General features: G+C 42.7%; 1 protein-coding gene across 11 annotated transcripts in view; it reads right to left on the bottom strand.

The window, feature by feature from the left end:
- LOC106584026 (dedicator of cytokinesis protein 7) overlaps positions 1–23,084 on the bottom strand; it is a 105,927-nt gene that overhangs the window by 78,619 nt on the left and 4,224 nt on the right. For all 11 annotated transcript variants that reach the window (XM_014168813.3, XM_014168812.3, XM_082967904.1 and 8 more), the window contains exons 2-12: positions 18,230–18,305; positions 11,488–11,663; positions 9,908–9,976; positions 9,608–9,737; positions 9,266–9,478; positions 5,427–5,512; positions 5,256–5,322; positions 4,657–4,806; positions 4,359–4,439; positions 4,024–4,186; positions 3,418–3,654 (exon numbers count right to left, since the gene is read on the bottom strand). In XM_014168813.3, coding sequence (XP_014024288.3) covers positions 3,418–3,654; positions 4,024–4,186; positions 4,359–4,439; positions 4,657–4,806; positions 5,256–5,322; positions 5,427–5,512; positions 9,266–9,478; positions 9,608–9,737; positions 9,908–9,976; positions 11,488–11,663; positions 18,230–18,305 — 1,448 coding nt within the window. The remainder of the gene's footprint in view (positions 1–3,417; positions 3,655–4,023; positions 4,187–4,358; positions 4,440–4,656; positions 4,807–5,255; positions 5,323–5,426; positions 5,513–9,265; positions 9,479–9,607; positions 9,738–9,907; positions 9,977–11,487; positions 11,664–18,229; positions 18,306–23,084) is intronic.

Genomic DNA, 23,084 nt, shown 5'->3' on the forward strand with positions numbered 1-23,084 from the left:
TAAGTATAACAATAAGAAATCTAAGATGTGTCAAATTAAATTCAGCTCTAGCTATGCATTTGGTTTGCTAACTTGCTAGCTAAGTGGTTAGATGTCAAGATCAAGCTTCTTGGTTACAGCAGAGACATTCAATCACCTCCTGCATCAAGATCCCTGTTGCATAAATTACTTTGTACGTAAAAATGTAATAAAATAAATATTATTGTTTCTATTTCTTTGTTGTTAAAATTGCGACACCTTGTGTGCACTTCCGGTCATGCCATATAACCCGCTACGGTAAAGAAACTATGAAAATCTGGAGACCACCCAATCCAATTTTTTGGGGACAATTCATACATGAACCATGGGTTAGATCTTTACTTTACCCTTAATCATGTACACTGCTCAAAAAAATAAAGGGAACACTAAAATAACACATCCTAGATCTGAATGAATGAAATAATCTTATTAAATACTATTTTCTTTACATAGTTGAATGTGCTGACAACAAAATCACAAAAATAAATCAATGGAAATCCAATTTATCAACCCATGGAGGGCTGGATTTGGAGTCACACTCAAAATTAAAGTGGAAAACCACACTACAGGCTGATCCAACTTTGATGTAATGTCCTTAAAACAAGTCAAAATGAGGCTCAGCAGTGTGTGTGGCCTCCACGTGCCTGTATGACCTCCCTACAACGCCTGGGCATGCTCCTGATGAGGTGGCGGATGGTCTCCTGATGGATCTCCTCCCAGACCTGGCCTAAAGCATCCGCCAACTCCTGGACAGTCTGTGGTGCAACGTGGCGTTGGTGGATGGAACGAGACATCATGTCCCAGATGTGCTCAATTGGATTCAGGTCTGGGGAACGGGCGGGCCAGTCCATAGCATCAATGCCTTCCTCTTGCAGGAACCCAGGGCCAACCCCACCAGGATATGGTCTCACAAGGGGTCTGAGGATCTCATCTCGGTACCTAATGGCAGTCAGGCTACCTCTGGCGAGCACATGGAGGGCTGTGCGGTCCCCCAAAGAAATGCCACCCCACACCATGACTGACCCACCACCAAACCGGTCATGCTGGAGGATGTTGCAGGCAGCAGAACGTTCTCCACGGCGTCTCCAGACTCTGTCACGTCTGTCACGTGCTCAGTGTGAACCTGCTTTCATCTGTGAAGAGCACAGGGCGCCAGTGGCGAATTTGCCAATCTTGGTGTTCTCTGGCAAATGCCAAACGTCCTGCACGGTGTTGGGCTGTAAGCACAACCCCCACCTGTGGACGTCGGGCCCTCATACCACCCTCATGGAGTCTGTTTCTGACCGTTTGAGCAGACACATGCACATTTGTGGCCTGCTGGAGGTCATTTTGCAGGGCTCTGGCAGTGCTCCTCCTTGCACAAAGGCGGAGGTAGCGGTCCTGCTGCTGGGTTGTTGCCCTCCTACGGCCTCCTCCACGTCTCCTGATGTACTGGCCTGTCTCCTGGTAGCGCCTCCATGCTCTGGACACTACGCTGACAGACACAGCAAACCTTCTTGCCACAGCTCGCATTGATGTGCCATCCTGGATGAGCTGCACTACCTGAGCCACTTGTGTGGGTGGTAGACTCCGTCTCATGCTACCACTAGAGTGAAAGCACCACCAGCATTCAAAAGTGACCAAAACATCAGCCAGGAAGCATAGGAAGCAGAACCATTCCTTTATTGGGGGTGTCTTGCTAATTGCCTATAATTTCCATCTGTTGTCTATCCCATTTGCACAACAGCATGTGAAATTTATTGTCAATCAGTGTTGCTTCCTAAGTGGACAGTTTGATTTCACAGAAGTGTGATTGACTTGGAGTTACATTGTGTTGTTTAAGTGTTCCCTTTATTTTTTTGAGCAGTGTATATGGGGCATGCTTATCTGCAACAGAGTTAAACAGAGAGAGAAAACATTTAAGGGCCTGATCTGAATCAGAGAGAGGACCCACCCACCCAATCATACAACGTCCAGGACATACAGGAAATGTTGATAAGTGAAAGTTCTAAAATGTATCTTTGTAATAATGCGTGAACGTTATTTAAGTAGCTTGATATGTCACATGTAGGCAATGGGACAACGGTCACTGAGCTTGTTAGCAAAAATTCCATTGGCTGTATACTTACAAAGGGTGTTGGTCAGAATGATATCTAAAATAGTTGATTTTTCAAGGTGTTTTAAGTTGGGGCGGGTTGGTTTAGTTATCAGTTAAGTTTAGCACAGTACAAATATCTTTCAGTCCATCTGATACCGGCATCAACCAATCCAGGTTAAGATCACCCAATATTAATAATTCAGATTAGCAGTTAGCAAATTATCTGTCTTGCTGTCTAAGAGCAATTGGGAGGGCGATAAACTCTCACTAACGTTAGTTGGGAATTATTAAAGGCCCACATTTAGGACAAGACATTCAAATCGTTTGGGGACAGAGGTGGTAATACACACAGCAAATTTCAAGATGTTCTTTATGAATATCGCTACACCCCGACCTCTTCCAGCTCTGTAAACATTGGATCCATTCAGACATCAGAGTCTGGCACAATTTTTAAAAACTAAGTCTCAATTATTATCTAAAATGTCTGTGTTGGTTTGAGAAGCCAGAATTACAAGAAGATCCATTTTCAACATTTACATGAAACAGTCCAAGGCCACAGCTGTGGGTTTTCAGATCGGTTTCCAACACAAACATGCTATGATCAGTAGATAACCCTCTATATAAAATAGACACGGGTTGGCATGAAATGGGAAAGATACAACATTGCTTAGAACTGTGCCATTTGTAAATGTAAATAAATTCTCCAACGCTTGAAGGGGAAGTATTTGGATTTGCCACAGCTTTTAAACTGGTTGTAGCTCAGTTGGTAGAGCATGACGCTTGTAACGCCAGGGTAGTGTGTTCGAGGGGATGCTGGCCCATGTTGACTCCAATGCTTCCCACAGTTGTGTCAAGTTGGCTGGATGTCCTTTGGGTGGTGGAACATTCTTGATACACACTGGATACTGTTGAGCGTGAAAAACCCAGCTGCATTTCAGTTCTTGACACACTCAAACCGGTGCGCCTGGCACTTACTACCATACCCACGTTCAAAGGCACTTCATCTTTTGTCTTGCACATTCACCCTCAATGGCACACAATCCATGTCTCAATTGTCTCAAGGCTTAAAAAAAACCTTCCTCCTCTTCATCTACACTGATTGAAGTCTATTTAACAAGTGACATCAATACTACCATTACTACTGCTGTCACTACCACGAGTAATACTATTTCACAACCATAAATACCTCTAGACTAGCAAGCACACCACATTTACTTCAGTAAAGGTCCTTTTCTAGTTAATGGATTAATATGGTGATTTAATTCAAAAGATTGTGTTTATTGACGCAGTGAGTAGTGCTGATGGTGGTGGTGTTACTGTACCTGTGATGGGTCTCAGTCTCCTCAGTACAGAAGACGGCCTCCTCATGTCAGCTAAAAACTTATACAGGTCCTCATCACTCAACCTGTCCCCCTCCTGTTTAAAGAAGTTGGTGACGGTGAGGGTAGCAGGTCTGAAGCTGCTCAGGCTACATGACTCGTCTCCACTGGTGGTCCTCTCCAGGGAGCGCCGGCCCGCAATGCTCGAGTTCCTCCTCTCTGACCATGACCCTTTCCTCTCTGGGGGGGGCAACAGAAAGCCACAGCCAGGGTAGTCAGAGTTACAGAATCATCATTACATCACAAGGTCAAAGGTATTCATATAGACCAGCCTCTACTCTCTATATTCAATGATATGTTTAATTTCATATGATAATAAAGTTAACAATTGATGAAAAGCGGCCTAGATGTGTTCCCTGAGTCCCCACCCCCAGTATGAAACCTCTCCATCAGCAACCTTACCCCCAGTATGACTAATGTCCACCCGATGACTCATATAGACAATCTGCACGGCCCTGTTCTGTTCTCAGCTGACACTGACATCCAGGAAGAACTGGCCATCCTCTGTGGTAATCAATTCAACTCTGTACAACTTTATTGCGTTCTGACCTGGAAGTCCCATCTCTAGCTCAGTCTCTCTCTCCAGGCTACCAGCGCTGTTCACAATGTTCATCAGGTGGATGGCTGTCCAGGCGAAGGGCATTCGGTACCGACCCAGACGTGTGCAGAACTGCTCCGACTGGCTACGCAACTTGTCCAACTTCTCTTTGTTCTATATATGGAAGGAGAAACAATCAATACATTTCCTCCATCTGTTCGGTGATCTACACCACTGAATCTACCCATAAACATCATAACTTACCTAATCTATGAAAAGATTACCATCACTTTGAGTCTGTTGCTTATTTGAATGTTTTTTTTTTTTTTTTTAAGAACGCTCTTACCTTGGCTGTGTCGGACTCTTTGAAGACCACGTAGGGCTCTGCACACTCTCCTATATCTCCCTGCTGCAACACCTTCTCCAGCTGGTGACAGCCAACACACATGAAGGAAGTTATCAGTCACTACTCACATACAGATCGGCAGATCCAATGTACAGGAAGTGATTAAGTTTACATTGCAAAAATTCCCTGGTTTTTCAGAAATCCCTGTCGGATGATTTACTTACATCTTATTCCCTTCTGATTTTTTTTTTTTACATTTAGGGAATTTTGCAACTCTAGAAATGTGCGTGACGCTGACCTGTATGACGAGGAAGACGTCCTGGGAGGGGTATGTGATGGAGAAGATGGCTGAGCGGGCCAGGGTGGAGATGGCTGCTGTCTGGTTGTGGGAGCGCAGCATCCCTTTAGTCTGCTCCGAGTTCAGGTCGAATAAGAAGTTCTCTGATATCTGATGAGGGAGAGAGACATGATATTTTGAATGGAATAAACAGTGTAAAAAGACAGGACACTAGTCTGATATTGATATCGGTTAGTGCAACGTATTTCTCAATCCATTACCAATACTTAATCTGACAACATTGAAGTTTCTAAAAACTCTGAAATATTTGTTCACTGTAAATTGACTGAGCATGGAAGAGGGGCTTGGAGGTACTTTATTTTAAATTGGTTACCGCTTAGCTCTAACGTTTGATGCGTATGAGCAACGATTGAGTGTTACTCATACAGATACATGGTATGACTTAAAGAGCATTCATACAATGATAACAGGTCTCATATGTAAACTTTTATAGCCCAGTCATCTTGTTCATGTTGGACTCCAACCACTTTTAATGATTTCTCAGAGACTGACCCAACAACTCAAGGCCGAGTGGCATTGAGGAAAACATAACAGCTTACCTTTTTCTTTTCCTTGACATCGTATAAGGCCAAACTGGCGAATATGGGCTCGATTTCGATCTCAAACCTTGAAGGGGAAAAAGGATTGGGTCAGTAGAAAGCAGAAGGCAGTTAAAAAGAGTGCAGCTAAAATGCTTTTTAAAAGTTCTGTCGGTGTGTTCCCCCACTTACTTCAAGGACAAGCACTTGACGAGTAACCTCTGGCCAAAGTGCTCCTTAGGGACGTCAGGCACACAGTGGCGCTCTATGGGTTCCTCCTGAGGACGCAGAGAATATATAATAATAAGAAGAAGAAAAACATGAACATACGTTTTTGTATGGTACATTATGTATTGGAATATGCGGTGTATAAACACTATCTGAGGAAACGTAGTTTCACACTTGTGTGAAACCAGTAGCGTCTACTCCGTGAATTTTCGTCGCTTTAAAAAGCCAGGTGATGTGACAGCGTTAGCAGACAGGGTTGCCAGGTCTAGCTAAAATTTCTAGGCCAATGACTACTCAAAACCTGCCCACAAGGCCTGAAAACTACCCCATTTTTTTTCAGCGGCGAGAGTGTAGTTTAACGTTTTTGAGCGAATTAAGGAATATCGACTTAACTTCTAATGACCTAAGAAAAATGTGGTTTTCCATCAAAATAATTATTGTGAACTAATAAAATAATTTTAATATGTAGCAAGAGAAATTATAATTTGCTGTTAAATTATTTTCTGGCAATTGTGCCGTTATTATGGCCAATTAGATTTACTTGTCAATCAATAGAATTAGGCTAGGCCTACTGACAAAAATCTGAGTTCATGATTGTAATTAAACTTTGCCATGGTTTGGATAGCTAGATGCAAGCTATAGCCCCTGATACAGTGGCTTGCTAATGTATTCACCCTTCGGCATTTTTCCTATTTTGTTGTCTTACAAACTGGAATTAAAATGGATTTTGGGGGGGTTTGTATCATTTCATTTACACAACATGCCTACCACTTTGAAGATGCAAAATATATTTTTTTATTGTTAAACCCCCCCCCCCCCCCCCCCAAAGTCAATACTTTGCAGAGCCACCTTTTGCAGCAATTACAGCTGCAAGTTTCTTGGGGTGTCTCTATAAGCTTGGCACATCTAGCCACTGGGATTTTCTTCAAGGCAAAACTGCTCCAGCTCCTTCAAGTTGGATGGGTTACGCAGGTGTACAGCAATCTAAGTCCTACCACAGATTCTCAATTGGATTGATGTCTGGGCTTTGACTAGATCATTCCAAGACATTTATATGTTTCCCATTAAACCACTCGAGTGTTGCTTCGGCAGTATGCTTAGGGTCATTGTCCTGCTGGAAGGTGGACCTCCGTCCCAGTCTCAAATCTCTGGAAGACAAACAGGTTTCCTTCAAGAATTTCCCTGTATTTCACGCCATCCATCATTCCTTAAATTCTGACCAGTTACCCAGTCCCTGCTGATGAAAAACATGGGGATGGTGTTCTCGGGTTGATGAGAGGTGTTGGGTTTGCGCCAGACATAGCGTTTTCCTTGATGGCCAGAAAGCTCCATTTTAGTCTCATCTGACCAGAGTACCTTCTTCCATATATTTGGGGAGTCTCCCATGTGCCTTTTGGCAAACACCAGACGTGTTCGCTTATTTTTTCTTTAAGCAATGGCTTTTTTCTGGCCACTCTTCCGTAAAGCTCAGCTCTGTGGAGTGTATGGCTTAAAGTGGTCCTATGGACTGATACTCCAATCTCCGCTGTGGAGCTTTGCAGCTCCTTCAGGGTTATCTTTGGTCTCTTTGTTGCCTCTCTGATTAATGCCCTCCTTGCCTGGTCCGTGAGTTTTGGTGAGCAACCCTCTCTTGGCAGGTTTGTTGTGGTGCCATATTCTTAACATTTTTTAATAATGGATTTAAATGGTGCTTTGTGGGATGTTCAAAGTTTCAGATATATTTTTTTTACAACCCAACCCTGATCTGTACTTCTCCCTGACTTGTTTGGAGAGCTCCTTGGTCTTCATGGTGCCGCTTGCTTGGTGGTGTTGCAGACTCTGGGGCCTTTCAGAACAGGTGTATATATACTGAGATCATGTGACAGATCATGTGACACTTAAAATCCACCTGTGTGCAATCTAACTATGTGACTTCTGAAGGTAATTGGTTACACCAAATCTTATTTAGGGGCTTCACATGCATGGATCCACTATCCATTTTTTTTTAAACAGCTGATCAGCAATTGCGATATCATTTGTGATCATGGTCACAGTTCTAACTTCTAATTTCATTAACTAAACATGGCCATTAATAATTGCATTATAACACAAGGCTACAACACACAGTTATAATATAGCCTATTTATTAAATCCAGCGGTTTAAAGTACTTAAGTAAAAATACTGAAGTAGTTGTTGGGGGGGTATCTGTACTTTACTGATTATATTTTTACTTTACTATTTTCTTTAGGAATGTAATGTGCTTTTTACTCCATACATTTTCCCTGACACCCAAAAGTACTTGTTATATTTGGAATGTTTAGCAGGACAGGAAAATGGTCCAATTCACACAATTATCAACAGAACATCCCTGGTCATCCCTACTGCCTCTGACCTGGTGGACTCACTAAACATACACACTTCATTTGTAAATTATGTCTGAGTGTTGGAGATAAACCCTGGCTATGCATAAATAAATACAATAAATGGTGCCATCCGATTTGCTTAATATAAGGAATTTGAAATTGTATATACACTTTTACTTTTGATACTTAAGTATATTTAAAACCAAATAATTTTACTCAAGTAGTATTTTAATGGGTGACTTTCACTTTCTTTTTTAATGGGTGACTTTCACTTTTACTCAAGTATGACATTGGTACCCTACTTTTTCCAACAGTTAATAAATCCATTTGACAGCTCCAGGAAGGCTACACAAGTGACACAAATTCATTTGCAATGACTCCAGTGATATTTATTGTATAAAACAGCAGACTACAGTAGCCTACATAGGCATAGAAATTAATAGGCTAATTAATGGCCAAAAGATAGATGGCTAATCTTCTGTCCATAACAGAAGACCGCGAGTTAGTTCTATAACTTCCATTTGAAATTCCCACTCGCATTAAGCAATAAGGCATGAGGGGGTGTGGTATATGGCCAATATACCACGGCTAAGAGCTGTTCTTACACACGACGCATCGCGGAGTGTCTTGACACAGCACTTAGCTGTGGTATATTGGCCATATACCACAAACCCCCGAGGTGCCTTATTGCTATTATAAGCTGGTTACCAACATAATTAGCAGTAAAAATAAATGTTACGTCATACCCTTGGTATACGGTCTGATATACCATGGCTGTCAGCCAATCAGCAATCAGGGCTCGAACCACCCAGTTTATAATGCAGTTTAAACCACCTTCAAGCGAATTTATCTAATGCGCTCTACAGCGCCTAAAGTCTAATGGCCGTTAATTCTTGACGCGCATCCGTTCTAACGCGTTAATATGTTTTATGGGAAAAGGGTTGGAAATAGGTGTGTCTCCATAATGATAATCTAAATAGCCTACCCACAACTGGTAAAAAGTTATCACGACGTGGACACCTGCTGCTCTGTCTCCTCTCACTCACGTGACTCAGCTGTCTGCTTGCAGCGCGCAGTGTCAACACACAGACACCGCTCTGGCCCTTTACTTCCACACCTCACTCACTCAGCAACACGCTGCCTCACTGCCTGATAGTTAGCAGCAGGTCACAGTGAAATATATATATTTTTTAAATTGCCAAGGAGGCCACACTGGAATTTAAAAGTTGCCCAAAAACACGCAACCAATACATTTTCACCTGCCACATCATTTTCAAATTATCCCAATTTGCGGGAAAACGGCAGGACATGGCAACCCTGATCATGGCTGACGATACACATTAATGTGAGGAGACAGACATGCACAAGATCCTGGCGAAGCAAACGCTGGCCAGACACGTCAAAAGGCACTCCAGTCTCTATGGAGAAATGCAGCAGTGTGTGTACGCCTCTGTCCTAACCTCTTCGAGGGCGGGATGCAGGGCGAAGAGCTCGCGATGGCGGTTGGACTTGCGGTGCTCCTCATTGTGGCGGTCGATCTCCTCGTTGGGGGCTCGGTCCAGCAAATGGGGCAGGAGGGCGTCGGGGACAGAGTTCTTCAGGTCAAAGATACTGCAGGCCCAGCTGCCACGCGGAGTGTCGTCTATGGATATGGACCTACGCTTCAGGTCATCCTGGGATAGGACAAACACACAGGTTAGAGAGGGCCTATATACACACACACTATAAAAATATTGAAAGCGTAAGATGACCGCCCTGTTGCTATGGGTTACCTAGTCGACTGCCCCATTGCTATGGGTTACCTGGTCGTCCTGATAAGCGCTAACGTCTGGCATCTCATCAGCCTCAAACACCTGTTTGGGCAGGCCTTTCTGCCTCTCCTTCTGCTTGTCCAGGGTGTTAGGGTTAAACCCAGTACCAAGCTTATGGTATCTGTTGAAATAAGTAGACCAGAATGCGAGTGTTGAGGTGTAATAAATAACTAGCTGCCAGGTGTAATTGTAAAAATGTGTAAAATAAGGGTTAAAATGTGGGTGTTAAGATGTAATGAATAGGTTTTATACAAAGGACACACTCCCTAAATAATAAGAGAGGAGCCTTACCTTCTGTTGACAACGGCCCAGTCCTCAGTGTAGGACCTGACACAGTCTCTGACGTGGGCGTCATTGTGCCTGGAAGGCAAAGAGATACCGCACGTTACAGTCAAAGTCTCATCCTCAACACCAGATGTGTTCAGTGAGCTTTAACGTTCATATGTTGCAGAGGGAAGCGTAGTTAATAGAGCTATTACTGATTAGATATTTCTGGGGGGTTTCTAGTTCAAAAAGGGGCTTAGGTGGTGGGCGTGGCAGGTGGCGAGATCGGCCCGTTTAGAGAACATTTTAGAGGCCCTGTCATGACAAAAAGTGTCCCCCCTGTCAAAAAGTAATGGTAATTCCAAATGCCCTTAACTAGGTGTCTTCGCCAGACAGACAGAAGAATGTGAGAAAGGATGAAAGTGAGAGAGGAAGACAGTGATGGAGAGAGAAACAGAGAGAGAAAGACAGCAGTGCAAATGTACTTAGACTCGAGTATTTCAACAACTCTTCTCATCCAACTTGTTAGGCAATCATATGTACCTAAAGGGGAAGGATGGCCAGCCACACAGGAGGGGGATTTTTTTACTAAGGAGCAGAAGGAGGCCGTGCTGACCAAGATGTATGCTGGCCATTTCGGAGTGAAACGCATGATTGCCAAAATCAACCTACTGTTCTCTTCTTCTGACGGGGAATTGTCAAGGTGAAGGACAGCTGGGCAAGTGAAATAACCTTTTGTTTATCAATCACGTTCTATTATATCTGAAATTATTATAATTTTAATGAATGTCACTTTTTGCTTAAAAGCTCAGTACCCTGTCTAGCATGCCAGAAGTTTGAGAGGGCGAAGACTGTGGCGCCGGAGCTGAAGCCCATCAAAGTTGTTTCACCATGGCACATGATCGGTAAGTGTCCCAACTCAAATTTTGCCCTGATAAGTTGTTTTGTAATGGTTGCTTTATTTGACCAAAGAAAAGTTCAATATTATAGAATGTGTGTGTGTGTGTCAGTATCTTTACAAATATTAAAATCTGCATACTGTATGACACAGATATGAGTAAGAATAACCTAAATCTTCTCCCTAACAATTTAAATGTTAGGGGTGGCCCTCATCGGACCCTTCACGAAATCCAGGAATGGCAACAGCTGGTGTCTGAAAACAACCGATCACTTTAAAAAGTGGGGAGGCAATACCCATTAAGGTCGGTAAAGGACGAGTACGTTCTTAACTCTACATTTTCTTCTGTAACCCATTAAAAAGGGTGCTTGCAACCAAAAATAGATTTACCGGACGTCAAAACCAGAACAGTTATTTGCTTTATTCATTTGGTAAATCAATTGGTGCAATTGTGTTAAAATGAGGAGATGCATCCTGTTTGCTGCAACTGAGTTAGACCTGATGTAGGCCTAGAGGAATCTGATAATGTCTCAGCTGATAATACAGACTCAGCTCCTACTGTTTGGGGCTTTTTTTGGGGGGGGGGTCTACGGTAAAGCCCTTTTTGATAACTTGATATAAAAAAGGCTTGAAATTAAGTTGTATTGATTGAGTTCCTCAGGACCAACTCTAACCCAGCCAGTCAGTATTGTCCCAGTCCAGCACCTACCCTTCCTCAGGCACGGCCTGTCCCACTGTGCGACACTCTCTGGGGGTGCAGACCACCTCGATGTCGTCTGGGGGGAACTCGATCAGGTCCCTCAGGGGGCCCGACTCGATGATAGGTGGGTGAGTGCGGAGGTACTCCTCAAAATCCACTGGCTCCACTGCCTCTGTGAGAAGCACCTGGAAACAGAGAGGAGAGGCTTTGTTAGAGTGAATACAAAAAAATCTGAGAATATATCTGAAAAAGGCCTACCCGAAGGCCTACCTAACTGGGTTAGCCGCCAGAAATCATCCCCAAAAAAGTTGAACCATTCAAGAAATTTCTTCAAAAATTAAGGAGAAGCGAGAGAGGAGAGCGAGCTAGCTTTATTTCGTAGTATTGTTTTTTAATAACTTTCAATTTTTACTTACTTAACTAGCTTAGCTAGTTTGCTAGTATAGTCCACTCAAACCCAGCTCACACAGAGAGGGATGCTATTGTCAGCTAGCTGGCTATGGTTATCCAACATTCAAAAACTCTTCCAAGTCAAGGTAAGCTTTTTATTTAATAAATGTATAGCACCTGTTCAAGAATGGCTTTTTTAAAAACTTTATTTCGATTACAACCTCTCTTTTTTAAATGACATTTTCTAAATATCACTATTTTAAAACAAGCCACAGAAAGTCTGTTGCAATTTCAGTTTAATCCACAACAAGGCAGAACAAATATTACAACAAATAATGGTTCAACTCAAATATACTAGTTGATAAAAACAAATTTGGAAAACTGTATAACCTTAAATTATATCAGAAATAGGACTGGTGGAGTTATCCCACATGCAGCTAACAGAAATATATGGACATATCTGCTCTATGCAAAATTATAACCAAGTATCTTAAAAAAGGAGTGGAAGGGGGAGAAAGTTAGGAACTTGTCTGTCAGCGCTGCATTAAAGACCAAAATTGGTTAAAGAAAATTGTGATAAATGAAAAAGTCTACCAGTTTCATTTAAGGACAAAAATAATTGACAGCTGTGCCATACAGATTGCAAAATATACTGAACAAAAATAGAAACGCAACATGTAAAGTGTTGGTCCCATGTTTCATGAGCTGAAATAAAAGATACCAGATATGTTCCATACACACAAAAGGTTTCTCTCAAATTTTGTAAACACATTTGTTTATATCCCCGTAACTGAGCATTCCTCATTCACCAAAATAATCCATCCACCTGACAGGTGTCGCATATCAAGAAGCTGATTAAACAGCATGATCATTACACAGGTGCACCTTGTACTGTGGAAAATAAAAGGCAACTAAAATGTTCAGTTGTGTCACAGCCATTGAAGAGGAGTGGGAGAACATTCCACTGGCCACAATCAACAACCTGATCAACTCTATGCAAAGGAGATGTGTCGCGCTTCATGAGGCAAATGGTGGTCATATAAGATACCGACTGGTTTTCTGATCAATGCCCTATTTTATTTTTTAAGGTATCCGTTACCAACAGATGCATATCTGTATTCCCAGTCATGTCAAATCCATAGATTAGGGCCTAATGAATGTATTTCAATTGACTGATTTCCTGAAATATGAACTGTAACTTAATAAAATCTTTTAAAATTGTTCCATGTTGCGTTTATATTTTTGTTCAGTATGTGTAAAAGGTGTACCACAGGGGTCGATTTTTGGGCCGGATGTGGAGGTCCTGGGCTGGTGTGGTTACATGTGGTCTGCGTTTTTAAGGTCGGTTGGACGTACTGCCAAATTCTCTAAAGTGACGTTGGCGGCAGCTTATGGTTGAGAAATTAACATTCAATTATCTGGCAACAGCTCTGGTGGACATTCAGGCAGTCAGTGTGCCAATTGCATGCAAGCCTCAAAGCCTGAGACATCTGTGGCCTTGTGTTGTGTGACAAAACTGCACATTTTAAAAGTGGTCTTTAAATTGTCCCCAGCACAAGGTGCACCTGTGTAATCAAATCAAATGTATTAATAATGCCCTTTTTACATCAGCAGATGTCACCCATGATCATGCGGTTTAATCAGCTTATTGATATGCCACACCTGTCAGGGGGATGGATTTTCTTGGAAAAGGAGAAATGCTCACTAACAGGAAGGTTAAAATTTGAGAGAAATTAGTTGTGTGTACGGACAATTTCTGGGATTTTTATTTCAGCTCATGAAAGATGGGACTAACACTTTACGTGTTGCATTAATATTTTTGTTCGGTGTAGTCGGGAAGAGATTTCGATGTACCGTTTCCATTGAACATGGTTTATATACTGATACACAAAACGACACCAGATTCAAAACTGAGTTTTTCAATTAAAATTATTATACAAAATTCTTTCAACCAACAGAATGTTAAATATATGGGAGATACAACAATCCAAGCTTTGCAGATTGATTTTTGACATAGGTTCAGGAATGGATGAAGAATTGCAACATTTACCTGGAGTTAACTGTGCATATAGCACTGCTGGGTGATTTGAAAAGTCAGAGTCAGTCGATCAATAATACTTAAAAAATGTTTCTTTATTTACAATTTGTAAAAACTATGAGAATCGAAAGCTTCAGACCTTCTGTGAAACATCATAGCACAATTGAAAAATATATGGCAAATAGAAATCAACTGGATGGTGTTCAGCGATAGATGGGAGGGGTTGAGGGGAGCTGAAGGGTGGGACTAAAAATAACAAAAAAAACAAGATAAATACACGGTGTCTGTAAAATGCATATAGGTTCAGAACTTTTGTGAAACAACACAGTTGAAATATATGGCAAATAGAAATTAAACTGGATGGTCGTCGTAGATAGATGGGAGGGGTTGAGGGTAGCTGAAGGATGGGACTAAAAACAAACAAAAGATAACTTATGTAAAATATACCATGTCCGTAAAAGCTGGAAGTAGAAGCCTAAGTGATATTGTCCATTAGTTTACTCCAATTGGGGGGGGGGGGGGGGGGGGGGATAATAAAGAGAAGAGTGCAAAGAGAGTAGTGCAACAAGGTCCCTGAGAGGCAGTACTAAGCGGTGGGCGGGTGGACATGGCTAGTACCGTGTCAAAGTTCAGCAGGGTTACAGTAGCTGGAACGAAACTGTTCTTAAGCCTGCTAGTGCGGGAACGTAGAGACCTGTGCCACCTGCCTGATGGTGGAGGGCACACAGCTTGTAGCATGGATGTGAAGGGTCCCTGATGATGCTGGGTGCCCTACGCAGACACCGCTTGCGCTGGAGGTCTACAATGGCAGGGAGCTGGGCACCAGTGATGTGCTGGGCAGTTTTCACCACCCATTGCAAGGCCTTCCGGTCAGCCACGGAGCATCCGCCAAACCACATTGTGGCGCAGTTAGTCAGAATGCTCTCGACCGCGCAGCGGTAAAACTTCACCAGGATCTTGGGAGACAGGCGGGCATTCTTCAGCCTCCTCAAAAAGTACAGGCGCTGCGGCGCCTTTTTGACCAGGGTTGAAGGTGTTGAGGGTCCAGGAAAGGTCCTCGGAGATGTAGACACCCAAGAATTTGAAGCTGGGCACACGCTCCACCTCAGTGCCATCACTGAGAACTGGGGCGTGGCTGCAGCTTTTAGACTTCCGGTAAATCCACAATGAGCTCCTTGGTTACCTTTGCATTGAAGACCAAGTTGTTGTCAGCACACCATGCATCCAGGTGCTTGACCTCCTTCCTGTAGGCTGACTCGTCATTGTCACTGATCAGGCCTACCACTGTGGTGTCATCTGCGAACTTGACGATGGTGTTGGAACAGTGAACAGGAACACAGTCGTAGGTGAAGAGTACAGGAGGGGGCTCAGCAAGCAGCCCTGTGGCACACCGGTGTTCAGGTTCAGGGTTGAGGAGGTGAAGTTGTCTAAGACAGGACTTCGCCGGATGTGAAAGCAGCGTCGCGTGCCTTTAGCAGTAGTCAGACCTCTCTGTTCATCCAAAGCTTCTGGTTGGGGAAGGTCTTTCTTAGTTTATGGGTGGTGACATTCTGGATTACATCCGCATCAACAATGGAAGAAACACATGTTTCATTGTCTGTATGGGAGTCAAGGGTGGGCTGAGTGGCAAACAATCTCCAGTCTGTGTGTTGAAACTGGTGCTGTAGTAATGGGTCTGACACCTCTGGCAACACTTTGACTGTCCCGACTGATGGTTTCACAGGTTTAATGAGGGGTAAATACTTGGGAAGTAGGAACAGTGAAAGGTGATCAGACAGTCCCAGGTGGGGGAAGGGAATGCCTTTGTAAGCCTCCGGAATGTTTGTATACATGTGGTCTACTGTATTGTCTCTAGTGGGCCAGGAGACATTTTGGTGGAATTTGGGGGAAAAAAACAGTTCAGATTTGAGTGGTTAAAATCCCCTGCAACAATAAAAGCACCATCAGGATGTGTAGTTTTCTGTTTGCTAATAGCAACCTGCAGGTCTTTCATTGCTAGTTTAACATTAGCATCCGGAGGTATATAGGCTGCAGTAACAACAATGGATGTAAGCTCCCGAGGCAAGTAGAAAGGTCTACACCTAATCATCAGGTACTCTAGACTGGTTGAGCAGTGACTCCCGGTTATGTTACTGTCTGTACACCATGCTTTGTTTACATAAATGCACAGACCACCTCCTCTGGTCTTACCAGAGTCTTCTGCAGTACGATCAGCCCTGAAGACGTCGCGCCCCTCTAGCCCAATAGCTTTGTCGGTGTCGTGTCTTTGGCATCAATAAATTGAAGACTTATTTTATCAAATCAATTCTCTGTAATTATTATTACGTGATTCAACTAATCATGTAAATGTAATTAACCTCTCTGGGCTAGGCGGGACGAATTCGTCCCACCTACGCAACAGCCAGTCTAATCCAGTGGCGCGATTTTCAAATACCTTAGAAATGCTATTACTTCAATTTCTCAAACATATGACTATTTTACAGCATTTTAAAGACAAGACTCTCGTTAATCTAACCACACTGTCCGATTTCAAAAAGGCTTTACAACGAAAGCAAAACATTAGATTATGTCAGCAGAGTACCCAGCCAGAAATAATCAGACACCCATTTTTCAAGCTAGCATATAATGTCACAAAAACCCAGAAGACAGCTAAATGCAGCACTAACCTTTGATGATCCTCATCAGATGACAACCCTAGGACATTATGTTATACAATACATGCATGTTTTGTTCAATCAAGTTCATATTTATATCAAAAAACAGCTTTTTTACATTAGCATGTGACGTTCAGAACTAGCATACCCCCGCAAACCTCCGATGAATTTACAAAATTACTCACGATAAACGTTCACAAAAAACATAATTATTTTAAGAATTATAGATACAGAACTCCTTTGTGCAATCGAGGTGTCCGATTTTAAAATAGCTTTTCGGTGAAAGCAATATTCTCAGTAGATAGCCCAGCCATCACGGCTAGCCATTTAGACACCGACCAAGTTTAGCCCTGACCAAACTCCAATTTACTATAACAAAAGTTTGATTCCCTTTGTTGTCTTCATCAGAATGCACTCCCAGGACTGCTACTTCAATAACAAATGTTGGTTTGGTCCAAAATAATCCATCGTTATATCCGAATAGTGGCGTTTTGTTCGTGCGTTCCAGACACTATCCGAAATGGTAAATCAGGGTCGCGAGCATGGCGCAATTCGTGACAAAAAAATTCTAAATATTCCATTACCGTACTTCGAAGCATGTCAACCGCTGTTTAAAATCCATTTTTATGCCATTTTTCTCGTAAAAAAAGCGATAATATTCCAACCGGGAATCTCCTTTTAGGTAAACAGAGGAAAGAAAACAAAGCATTCTGTCGACGCGGGCACGAGCCTGAGTCTCACAGTACTGTAACCAGCCACTAACCAAACGCGCTACTTTTTTTCAGCCAGAGCCTGCAAAGCCACGATTCAGCTTTTTGCTGCCTTCTGAGAGCCCATGTGAGCCGTAGGAAGTGTCACGTAACAGCAGAGATCCTTTGTAATGGATAGAGATGGCAAAGAAGGCCAAGAAATGGTCAGACAGGGTACTTCCTGTACAGAATCTTCTCAGGTTTTGACCTGCCATTTGAATTCTGTTATACTCACAGACACCATTCAAACAGTTTTAGAAACTTTGGAGTGTTTTCTATCCAAAGCCAATAATTATATGCATATTCTAGTTACTGGGCAGGAGTAGTAACCAGATTAAATCGGGTACGTTTTTTATCCAGCCGTGTCAATACTGCCCCCTAGCCCTAACAGGTTAAGTAAATTACTGCTAATTTGCTAAATCTGGGTAGACGCCGAGCCTCGTGTTGTACACGTGCCGCCATGTGTGTAGAGTAGCAGTCATTCATTTAGCAGTCATATATTTAGCAGTCATACATTGTAGAATAATTGTGAAGACATCAAAACTTTGAAATAACACATATGGAACCATGTAGTAACCAACAAAGTATTAAAATAAATATTTTAAGTAACCACACTTTGCCTTGATGACAGCTTTGCACACTCTTGGTATTCTCTCAACCAGCTAGCTAGCTGTATGTATGCATGTATAGGTCAAGAGATTAGACACACCTACTCATTCATTACTGGTGAGTGGAGCAAGGCAGTGCTATCACTGACCACACCGTAGGGGTGAGAGGATGTGAAGAATGGACCTGTTAATTGTTAGCTGATACACTCAAACCCTTCCCCCTCTGTCCATGTACCTCTACCTCTCCCTCTGCAAAAACACCAAGATGCATTGTGGTTAGAAGCCTACGGTGTTGCTTGCGGCGGCACTCACGTTGAGGTTCTTGAGGAGCTGTGGGGAGCCCCCATACTGACCAGCAATCTGCTTTCTCACCTCAGCTGCTACAGTCCTGCAGGGAGGTGAGGAGAGAGAAGCTTAGCAGTGAATATCAAACCATTAAACAACTTCTTAGGGCTAGGCCCCTTTTTTCGCCATTTCCGCCTGAATGACGTGCCCAAAGTAAACTGCCTGTAGCTCAGGCCCTGAAGCCAGGATATGCATATAATTGGTACCATTGGAAAGAAAACACTTTGAAGTTTGTAGAAATGTTCAAATAATGTAGGAGAATATAACACAATAGATATGGTAGGAGAAAATCCAAAGAAAAACCAACTTTTTTTTTTTTGGAGATAGAGACCATCCTCTTAGAAAATGCAAGAGAAAGCACATTGTAAAATAGCTCCCTGGATGCAATTAATATGGCTTCCACAGGGTGTCCGCAGTCTATGTTCAAGGTTTCACGCTTGTAACTTCAAAAACTAATAAGACATACGTTTTTGTATGATGACACACTTGGAAATCTGTGTCTTTGCGTGCCATGATGAAGTTGCGGACCTGCTAAAATCGGTTTCCTATTGAACATACTTCTTTCCCAAAATAAATATTATATAGTTGCTTACAGTCAAAGATGTCACACACACACACACACACACACACACACACACACACACACACACACACGTTGGAAAAGTGGAAAATGGCAGGGAAGGCATAATAACTTAACAGATAAGGCCAGTTCATTTACAGCAGTAGTCTGGTCACTCTGAAGGACAGGTACAGTATAGTCAAGGGTAGGTGTTCTGTAGTGGGCAAAACATTATTATATATTATGGTCCTTGCTATAAGGGCTCCCGAGTGGCGCAGCGGTCTAAGGCACTGCATCTCAGTGCTAGCAGCGTCACAAGACACCCTGGTTCGTTTCCTGGCTATAACAACCGGCCATGATTGGGAATCCCATAGGGTAGGGCACAATTCGCCCAGTGTTTCCAACTGGCTTTCCTACAGTGAGGGAAAAAATGATTTGATCCCCTGCTGATTTTGTACGTTTGCCCACTGACAAAGAAATGATCAGTCTATAATTTTAATGGTATGTTTATTTGAACAGTGAGAGACAGAATAACAACAAAAAATCCAGAAAAACACATGTCAAAAATGTTATAAATTGATTTGCATTTTAATGAGGGAAATAAGTATTTGACCCCTCTGCAAAACATGACTTAGTACTTGGTGGCAAAACCCTTGTTGGCAATCACAGAGGTCAGATGTTTCTTGTAGTTGGCCACCAGGTTTGCACACATCTCAGGAGGGATTTTGTCCCACTCCTCTTTGCAGATCTTCTCCAAGTCATTAAGGTTGAGGCTGACGTTTGGCAACTCGAACCTTCAGCTCCCTCCACAGATTTTCTATGGGATTAAGGTCTGGAGACTGTCTAGGCCACTCTAGGACCTTAATCTGCTTCTTCTTGAGCAACTCCTTTGTTGCCTTGGCCGTGTGTTTTGGGTCATTGTCATGCTGGAATACCCATCCACGACCCATTTTCAATGCCCTGGCTGAGGGAAGGAGGTTCTCACCCAAGATTTGACGGTACATGGCCCTGTCCAACACCCCCAAAGCATAATGTTTCCACCTCCATGTTTGACGGTGGGGATGGTGATCTTGGGGTCATAGGCAGCATTCCTCCTCCTCCAAAGTGCGAGTTGAGTTGATGCCAAAGAGCTCCATTTTGGTCTCATCTGACCACAACACTTTCACCAGTTGTCCTCTGAATCATTCAGATATTCATTGGCAAACTTCAAACGGGCATGTATATGTGCTTTCTTGAGCAGGGGGACCTTGCGGGCGCTGCAGGATTTCAGTCCTTCACGGCGTAGTGTGTTACCAATTGTTTTCTTGGTGACTATGGTCCCAGCTGCCTTGAGATCATTGACAAGATCCTCCCGTGTAGTTCTGGGCTGATTCCTCACCGTTCTCATGATCATTGCAACTCCACGAGGTGAGATCTTGCATGGAGCCCCAGGCCGAGGAAGATTGACAGTTCTTTTGTGTTTCTTCCGTTTGCGAATAATCGCACCAACTGTTGTCACCTTCTCACCAAGCTGCTTGGCGATTGTCTTGTAGCCCATTCCAGCCTTGTGTAGGTCTACAATCTTGTCCCTGACATCCTTGGAGAGCTCTTTATTCTTGACCATGGTGGAGAGTTTGGAATCTGATTGATTGAATGCTTCTGTGGACAGGTGTCTTTTATACAGGTAACAAGCAGAGATTAGGAGCACTCCCTTTAAGAGTGTGCTCCTAATCTAAGCTTGTTACCTGTATAAAAGACACCTGGGAGCCAGAAATCTTTCTGATTGAGAGGGGGTCAAATACTTATTTCCCTCATTAAAATGCAAATCAATTTATAATTTGTTGTTGTTATTCTGTCTCTCACTGTTCAAATAAACCTACCATTAAAATGATAGACTGATCCTTTCTTTGTCAGTGGGCAAACGTACAAAATCAGCAGGGGATCAAATACTTTTTTCCCCTCACTGTAGTTAAATAAAAATAATGAAAATGCTGTGGACTGAGGGCTCTCTCTCCCTGACCCTGGTGGTGGCCTTACGGTTCCCTCTGACACTGCTGTATATCACACAACAGAAAAAAAATAAAATAGGGAAGCAGTTCTGTTGTGGGCCAAACATTACTATTATGGTCCCTGAGGACTCGCTCTTCCTGGCCATGACCAAGCTGGAGGCCTTACGGTTCCCTCTGACACCATTATGGTCCCTGCTGTGGCCTGGTCCCTGGCCAGACTGGGCCTAGTCCGGAGTAAGCAGAACGTCTAGAGCTGCCGAATCGTTGAAGTAGAAATATTCATCCAAATCAAAGTTAGTGATCGCTGTTCTGATGTCCAGAAGCCGTTTTCGGTCAAAGGAAATATTATGTACAAAAGAAATTAAGATCAGCGTAGAATGGCCACTATCTACTGCAGCGCCATCTCGGAGCATACGCTGATCAGCTGGCAAGTGTCTTCACTGACATTTTCAACCTCTACCTAACCGTCTGTAATACCTACAGTGCCTTCAGAAAGTACTCATACCCATTGACTGATTCCTCATTTGGTTGTGTTTCAGCCTAAATTCAAAATGGATTAAATATAAAAAATGTCTCATCTACACGCAACACCCCATAATGACAAAGTGTTTCACATTTTTGCAAATTTACTGAAAATAAAATACAGAAATCTCATTTACATAATTATTCACACCCGAGTCAATACTAGCGCTAACTGATTAACAGAAATGTCGGTTATTTTTCGGTTTTCAAACAACTAATTGACCTGTCGGTTCAGTTATTTGAATTCCATTTTGTTTGTGTTTTTTCAGTGAACTCAATGCGCACATTACAGTTTCTCTAGAGATAAATCAGATTCAGCCTGAACTGTGTGATGTAGTAGGGAGTTGTAGTTTCCAACAGGCCAATAATCTACAGTTTAGCACATAAAATATGGTATTTTACTACAATGACCATAATCCATTATGCACATAGTGCATTCAGAAAGTATTCAGACTTTTTCCACATTTTGTTACGTTACAGCCTTATTCTGAAATTGATTAAATTGCTTCCCCCTATCAATCTACACACAATACCCCATAATGGCAAATAAAGAAATAAAAATATATATAGTTAAGTAATATCACATTTCCATAATTATTCAGACCCTTTGGCTGCGATTATAGCCTCGAGTCTTCTTGGGTATGTTGCTACAAGCTTGGCACACCTGCATTTGGGCATTTTCTCCCATTCTTCTCTGCAGATCGTCTCAAGCTGTCAGGTTGGATGGGGAGCGTCGCTGCATAGCGATTTTCTAGTTTCTCCAGAGATGTTCGATCGGGTTCAAGTCCGGGCAAATCAAGGACATTCAGAGACTTGTTCCGAAGCCAATCCTGCGATGTCTTGGCTGTGTGCTTAAGGTTGTTGTCCTGTTAGAAGGTGAACCTTCGCCTCAGTGATTATGTCATCTACCTACATTATATACAGTTAAAGTTGGAAGTTCACATACACCTTAGCCAAATACATTTAAACTCAGTTTCACATTTCCTGACATTTATTCCAAGTAAAAATTCCCTGTCTTAGGTCAGTTAGGATCACCACTTTATTTTAGATTGTGAAATGTCAGAATAATAGTAGAGAGAATGATTTATTTCAGCTTTTATTTATTTCATCACATTCCCAGTGGGTCAGAAGTTTACATACACTCAATTAGTATTTGGTAGCATTGCCTTTAAATTGTTTAACTTGGGTCAAACGTTTTGGGTAGCCTTCCACAAGCTTCCCAGAATAAGTTGGGTGAATTTTGGCCCATTCCTCCTGACAGAGCTGGTGTAAGGGAGTCAGGTTTGTAGGCCTCCTTGCTCGCACACGCTTAATCAGTTCTGCCCACACATTTTCTATAGGATTGAGGTCAGGGCTTTGTGATGGCCACTCCAATACCTTGACTTTGTTGTCCTTAAGCCATTTTGCCACAACTCTGGAAGTATGCTTGGGATCATTGTCCATTTGGAAGACCCATTTGCAACCAAGCTTTAACGTCCTGACTGATGTCTTGAGATGTTGCTTCAATATATCCACATAATTTTCCTCTCTCATGATGCCATCTATTTTGTGAAGTGCACCAGTCCCTCCTGCAGCAAAGCACCCCCACAACATGATGCTGCCACCCCCGTGCTTCACGGTTGGGATGGTATTCTTCAGCTTGCAAGCCTCCCCCTTTTTCCTCCAAACATAACGATGGTCATTATGGCCAAACAGTTCTATTTTTGTTTCATCAGACCAGAGGACATTTCTCCAAAAAGCACGATCTTTGTCC

The sequence above is a fragment of the Salmo salar genome, chromosome 23 (genome assembly GCF_965601325.2).
Source record: "Salmo salar chromosome 23, fSalSal1, whole genome shotgun sequence".
Taxonomy (NCBI): domain Eukaryota; kingdom Metazoa; phylum Chordata; class Actinopteri; order Salmoniformes; family Salmonidae; genus Salmo; species Salmo salar.